At 31.9% G+C, this 7,851-nt stretch overlaps 1 protein-coding gene across 1 annotated transcript; it reads right to left on the bottom strand.

The window, feature by feature from the left end:
* Positions 1-2,306: 2,306 nt before the first annotated feature.
* On the bottom strand, positions 2,307-3,775 carry LOC133784633 (receptor-like protein EIX2). The gene is made up of 2 exons (XM_062223924.1): positions 2,429-3,775; positions 2,307-2,315 (listed from the first exon to the last, which is right to left on the bottom strand). Exons 1-2 carry the CDS (start codon positions 3,773-3,775, stop codon positions 2,307-2,309), a joined length of 1,356 nt encoding a protein of 451 aa, XP_062079908.1.
* Positions 3,776-7,851: the final 4,076 nt, after the last annotated feature.

The raw sequence follows: 7,851 nt of genomic DNA on the forward strand, positions 1-7,851 counted from the left end.
ATAGTAGTATGATAGTATTTATAGCATTATCTTTGTTACTTTGGATTTTTGGTTCAGACCGGGAGTTATTTGGACACTCATAGTAGTACTTATAGATTTTCTAAGTTTAACCTATAGTTTAAGAATATTAAGTATAACCTAAGGTTTGATTAATGTGACTGATATTAAGGATTATATTATTATATTATAAGGTTTAGACATCAACCAATAGGATTTTAAGCACATGTTTTGAATGGTAATTAAGGATTAAGTATTTTTGAGGATTAAATTAAATAAGGGTAAAGTTTGAATGTTATAGGATCAGTCAGCAGCTTTGAGTACGTTGAGGGCTTAGTCAAGGCTGTTTACTCCATTCAAACTTAGCTAAAAATGTGTAAATTCGTGTTTAAATATTCAGCGTATGCCGATATATCGCAGATATAGGGGGCGATATATCGCAGCACGTAGATACGGAAAACACGAATCGATGCACGGTCGCCTCGGGAACAAAGGTCCAGGCGATATATCGCCTATAGGGGGCGATATATCGCCTCCACCAACATGTTTTCAAATACTTTTGAATTCTTTTCCTTTCAGCCATTCAAACTCCTTCAACAGTCCAGCATCTTGTGAACGAGTCTTCAGCCTCTGCTGAACGATTATTCAAATGATTTTCACCTAAAAAGCCATTATTTTTATTCAAGTAAAATCAAGATATTTTCATTCCCAAACTCTATAAATAGGACCTAGTACCCAGCCATTATTCACCATTTGCTCTAAGTTCAGAAGCTGCTAGTGTTAAGTGAGTGTGAGAGTGTAAACACTTGGTTGGGGAAAAACTATAAGCTTAAACATCATAAGCTTATCAAACACTTTGGGAAGTGAGTTCTATAGTATTTCGGTGAAAGTTAGAGTGATCTTGCAATCTTTGAGGTAAACCCAAAACTCTAGTTCCTTTCTGTATTTTATGTTATTTCTTTTCTCAAAACCTTCTACTCAGTCCCCTAACCTTATTCTTATTTTGGTTAGGGAATCCAAGCTCTTAAGCATATAAGTTGGTAAGTATGTTTTTATGGTTTAGTCTTTCCATCTCTTTCATTTCATCTCCTTTCTTTAGACTCACTCTTTCTTATGGTTTTAGGAGTGTTCCAAAAGTCCCAACTCAGTCCATAATCCCGGTAACTTTAGTAAGGAAAATAGGCTAGAATCTATATGTTTATGTTTATGTTATCTTATGTGTTATGATATGATATGGGTATGTTATGAATATGTTGTGCATGTGTATGTTGTAGGCTTGGGCATATGCCCTATTTGACTAACAAGACCCCAAAAAGATTGTGGGCATAAGCCTATTTAGCTGGTAGGACCCCACTAATCTCATGGGCATAAGCTTGTTTAGTCTATGGGACCCCAAGTAATAATGGCCATTATAATAAGTGAATTATGTGTTATGATATGTCTTTACGTTATTATGAAATTATGTTTATGTTTATGACTATGTGTTAGATTTTCCTTGCTGGGCATTAGGCTCACTCCTTTCTGTTTATGTGCAGGAAAATAAGCTTTAGAGGCGGTAAGATTCGTGACGCTTGGAGGATGTGTATCGATGGTGAATGGAGTCAAGGGGCCGAGCGTTATTCGATTCGAGGATGTAGTCTTGTTTATGTTTTATGGTTTTAAATGTATTTTCCGCATTTTCTATGTAACTCTTTTTAGTTTTTAAGTTATTTTTGTTTTAAAGACAATGGGTACCCATATCCTACTTATTATTTATGAAAGTAACCTTTGTTTCTACAAGTTTATAATAAATTGTGGTATTTTCGCAAATATATGTTTTAGTAAGAATATGTATGTATAGTTCGATAATGGTCCAAGAGTCTAGATTAGTGGGTCGTTACATAGGAGGAGCCTCAAACACACCACACGCACCATATGCCCCTCCACCACCGACACAGGCACAACATGCTCCGCCACCACCGACATGGACATCATATGCTCACCGACCACCCTCACAGCTACCACTTGCTCCTCCACCACCGACGCAGGCACCATGTGCTCCCCCACCACCACAGTCAAATTTTCCTGAGGAGGTAATAGTTTCTTATTAATTCATTATTGCATATATTTGATACAGTAAAAATAAACTAGTTTATCGAAAATTCTAACAGATTAATTGGAATGTAACAGATTAATTGTAAGTTGTGTCTTGGTTCGACACAAAATATAGTTGCAGATAGTGTGGGATTGGGCCATGAATTTGATTCTCGCGTAGATCTAGAACCATCAGTTTGGAAGCATGGTTGGAAAACCAATCAGGAATAACATCATCAATATCGCTGAATGAAATATCAAGAATAGAAATATTTGTTTGGTTTCGAAGCCAACTGGGAAACTGAGGACCTAACTTGCAGGTCGTCAACTTAACGGAGAGTAGGTCGAAGGGTGGAACCCAAGCGGGATCGAATTTCACTGTTAACATGTTCCAAGATAAGTACAGTTCCTTTAGATTGGAAAGTTTACGGAAGTGAACTTCTGAGACAAGGCCAGAGAAATTGTTATAAGAGAAATCAAAATCCTCGAGATATTGGAGCTCACCAATACTTTCAGGTATAGTGCCATTGAACCTGTTATGATTGGCAAGCAATACTCTAAGGTCTGACAACACTGAAAGATTGGTCAGTATGGGTCCTTCGAGGTAGTTGTCAAAGATGCTTAAATATTGTAGACGGGGCGGAAATGTATTCGAATCATCAGGGAAAGAACCTCTTAGGTTGTTCCCATTCAGATCCATAATATACAATGAGTTTCTAGCACAGCCGTTGAGGCTTTCTAAAACATCACCGAGTGTTGTGTTGAACTTGTTCCATTGCAACCATAGAAATTTAAGACTGCAAAGATTCCCCAACGATTTTGGTATTGCACCTTCGAATTCATTGACCGACAAATCAATTTTCTTGAGATATCTCATGTTTTCAAAAGAATTTGGAAGAGTTCCTTTAATGTCACTATCAGATAGTGAAAGATTAACGAGACTGGTGCTGATATTGAGCAACCAAGGAACTGTTGTGGGGTGTACGGAACTCTTCACAATGGAAAGATCTGTGAGAGAATTAGACGATGAATTGGAATGCGAAAGAGATGAGATATCTACTTGTGGTAATACACAATTAGACAATGCCAAAAATGATAGGGAGGAGGCTGTTTTGAATGATTGAAACCAATTTGTGGCTCTGGTAAAATCAGTATTTCCAAGCTCAAAGTGTTGAAGAGAATTGAGATGAGAAAGCCATTCAAGACTATTACCAATCAACTGACCATAGCCAGGGGCATTGTCAAGATTGAGGTACTCTAACCTCGTCAGATTCCCAAGTTGGGAAGGAATGATTCCAACAATGAGATTATACGAAAGGTCGAGATATGTGAGTCTAGACAAAGAGCCAATGAACTCGGGAATGTTAGTGAAATTATTGTAACTGAGATCTAAGTAGCTCAAATGTTGTAACTCAACCAACGAAGAACTGATTTGACCACTCAATATTTGTTCATTATATTGAGCAGGAAGATCAAGAGCAATAATATGATGAGTTGAGTTATCACACCTGATTCCTCTCCAAGTGCAACAATCTCCGCCGGTGCTTGCCCAGGATGATAGAACGTTGTATTCGTCGACAAGGCCTTGCTTAAAGCCTACAAGGGCTTCTCTCTCCTTCTCTATGCATTGTCCATCAACACTGCTGCTCGTACTCCATACATGACACGTGGCTACGACAAACAAAAGAACGAAAACTCTGATCATCGTTATCATGTTAAGCTATCAATTGGTTTAGTGCAAATTTAACTGCCATATAAATATATATATATATATATGTATATACATAGAAAAATTGGGGACCACACGATTGACGTCTCATTATGTTTGGACGACTCATTATTAGTCTTATTGAAAAGTAAACACCTTTATTGTGTGGCTAATCTGTTACGTACAATCTCTATCCACAAACGTAGCAGTTACTCCATATATATATATATGGAGTTTGATTGTGTTTGATGTTAGAGATAATTTAGATTTTACATTAATAAACATATATACATATATATTAAGTATTTGTTTGTGAATTAAACTGAAAATAAAATGATAATTATAAAATTCTAATATGAATTTATTAGGTATTTATAATCCTAATTTGAATAGTAGGGAAATACAAAATTTAAGCTATATTAAATTTGTTTAAAGATTTGTGGAATACAAATTTGAGTATTTTTAATAGGCATTTAAACTCTAGTAATTAATAAATATATAAATATTTTTAACATATATATGTATACAAACATTTTGTTGAAAAAAAAAATGAAATTATAATTTAAACCAAAAATTATATTTGTCTTAATATTATTTTGTAGTAAATAATAATGGGAAGTTTACAAAAATACTTTAAGATTTTTTTTTAAAAAAAAAACTTAAAATACTGAATCTGAATTTTTTTTTACCAAAATACTACTATTTTAAAGTTATTTCTGTCATCATCTTCTAAATTCAATATATATTTTTGTTTTATAAAATGTTTTGTTCATTGGCATCAAATATAGACATTTTGTTGGGCAACATAAATTCCCAATGAATCAAACATGGATATTCATGTAATCACAAAAGCAAATTAAAAATAATAATCATGTATTTTTATAGAAAGTGATTTCATAATATATTTATATGAGAGATTCTATTATTATGGGAAGAACATTATCATTTGAGCTCTTGTGTACTCCCAACTAGTGCATAGTTTTCGACGTGTTTTCTTTTATGACCGTATATTTTGTAGTTAGTTAGAGCATCTTGCAAATTTTTAGAAAATTCTGAATAATTTAAAGTGCTGAAAACTATTTTTAAATTAAGTTGTTGAATGCATGACTAATTTTTTTATGCTCTTGGAAAACAACATGTTTGAACTTAGTTTTCGGCAATGTAAGTTATTCAAAATTTTCTGAAAATTTGCAGATTGCTCTAAATAACAACAAAATGCATAATCATAAAAAAATGGCGCCGAAAACTGTTCACGAGTTAGGAACACAATAGAACTCCACCGGTGTGGCTTTTTTTTAAGACCCTGCAATAAAATTTCCCAATATTTATATTATATCTATAGGATAATTCTTTTATAGGAGCATCACTTTAAGTTTTACCGGTGGGGCTCTCAGTGTTCTCGACCCGTGAATAGTGATTAGTGATTACTTTAAGCCTATATATATATATATATATATGCTTTTTTGTTTTTCAAATAATATGTATGTGATATCACATTTGATTAAAACATCGATGGTCCTATTCTGCTTGACCAGAAGACTTGGGTAAGTCTTGGTCTTGGTCAACAGTGATTACTCTTATACAGTTGATTAACACATCGTTAACGTTTCATTAAATATGGTATGTACTGGTACTATTGCGTTGTGTGGTGTTAATACACCCTTCTGTCTATACTTTTTATTTTATTTATTTAAAAATAAAAATTGCCTACCAACTCGTATCACAAAAATTAATGCACTGTGATACTCCTAAATTAGTCTGTAAATGTAGATTAAAATTAATCCTTCCCTTTATGGTTTGAAATTTAAATTAGATTAGATAAGAACAACACATTATTGTATGAAAGACATGAATCTAGTTTATATATATGTTTTATTATTTTAGTTATGATCATAGTATTAAATTTAAAGTAGATCCTGAGGTAGTAATAAGTCTTAGCAAATAACCGACCTTTAAGATATATGTATATAGTTCTTATTATTAGCGAACCAGAACACGATCTATACAAGTTATATTTGCAAAGATTTCCACAAAGAAAAAATGAGTTTGCGCTGTGTTACTTGTTTTCAAACATTATTAGCCAATCAAAAAATAGTATTGAATAAAATAGACTTTCGAAGTCTTCCCAATTAATGAAAGAGGTGATATCATTTTCAATTAGTTGTGTTTTCCTTTTCTATACACAATAATCTAAGGACCAGCTTGGTACAGTTCTACTGTAGGGAAAAACAGTTGTAGCTGTATTGTGGGAAAAAACAGCTGCAGCAGTAGGAAAAAATTGTTGAGTATTTAGTAAATTATTGATTTTAAAGTGCTGTGACTTGGAAAAATTGTATCGGAATGTCATCATATTTATTTTATTTTATTAAAATAAATTTACATATTTAAATTAAATATGATTTTGATAAGACACTAATAAAGTGATCATAAATCAAAATATTATATTATAAAATAGAGTAATGATGTGTGCACACACAAACATTATACACAACCCTATATGAAAAATCACTTCAACCAATCATATTTATTGTGTATAATGTTTGTGTGTAATTTTTTCGGATCCCTACGGACGTCTGTTCTGCGTCGGTGCCAGAACCCGCGTTGGCATTTTTTAGCAAAATATTTTTTTTTTATTTTTGTAAAATTGGATATTTTGTGCAGTTAGGTTTAAAATTGATTATCTGATTATTTTAGATATTTTTTCTTTTTAAAATATTTTAAATTGGTTATCTGATAATCATGATAATTTAAGATTTTTTTTATTTTTTTTATAAATAAAATATTAACATTAGTTATCTGATTATTCAAGATAGTTTTATTTTTTTAAATATTTATAATTAGTTATTAGAAAATTCTATATATTTTAAATATGGTTAAAAGATATTTTGATATTTTAAAATTTGTTAAAATATTTAAAAATAAAATATCTTGTCATTCCTAACAACTTAACAACCTAGGTTAAATTAATTATTTGAAATTGAATTTTGTTTGATAAATTCTATTTTAATTAATTTAATATTTTGCAACTTGTTTAATTAATTTTATTGAATTTTGTCTGATGAATTCTATATTAATTAATTATGGTATTTTGCAAAATACTATATTGTTGTAGTATATTTGCATAATTTAATAATACATGCTTATAGAGTAACTTGTTAGGTCCATCCAATTATTAGCATATCAAGCATCATTATTAAGTTATTTTTTTGCATTTGGGTAAATATAAGTATAATGATGGTCCAATTTTTGTGTTTGAAAAATGTGGGAAAACTTAAATAAAACTTTCATAAAATGTTAGGTTTTATTTGGGCCCAATTGAACATGTAAAGTGTAATGACCCACTAATCTAGACTTTTTGGACCATTAACGAAACTATACATAAAACTTACATTTTTGCGAAAATACCATACTTTATTGGAAACTTGTAGAAATAGAGTTACTTTCATAAAATAAGTAGGATATGGGATCCCATTGTCTTAAAAACAAAACATAATTTAAAATAAAAGATGTTACATAAATAGTGCGGAAAATACATGTAAAACAGACATAAAGCAAAACTACATCCTCGAATCGAATAACGCTCGGCACCTTGACTCCATTCACAATCGATACACAATCCCAAGCATCCACGAACCTTACCGCCTCTAAAGCTATTTTCCTGCACATAAAACAAAAAGGAATGAGCCTAATGCCCAGCAAGGAAAATCTAACACATAGTCATAAACATAATTTCATAAGAAACATAAAGACTTAACATAATACTTATAACATACGCATACTATAATGGCCATTATTACTTGGGGTCCCATAGACTAAACAAGTCATATGCCCATTAGATTAGTGGGGTCCTACTAGCTAAGCAGGTCATATGCCCATAATCTATTGGGGTCCTACTAGCTAAGTAGATCATATGCCCATAATCTATTTGGGGCTTGTTAGTCATATGGGTCATATGCCCAAGCCTACAAACATACATATCATAACACTTATCATAACATAAGATACATAAGATAACATATAGAACATATAACATATGCATTTCTATCCTATTTTCCTTACCAAAGTTACCAGGA

This window comes from Humulus lupulus, chromosome 6, assembly GCF_963169125.1.
Source record: "Humulus lupulus chromosome 6, drHumLupu1.1, whole genome shotgun sequence".
Taxonomy (NCBI): domain Eukaryota; kingdom Viridiplantae; phylum Streptophyta; class Magnoliopsida; order Rosales; family Cannabaceae; genus Humulus; species Humulus lupulus.

Coding starts and splice junctions, on each gene's coding strand:
- LOC133784633 (XM_062223924.1), bottom strand. CDS start 3,775: ATGATCAGAGTTTTCGTTCTTTTGTTTGTCGTAGCCACGTGTCATGTA.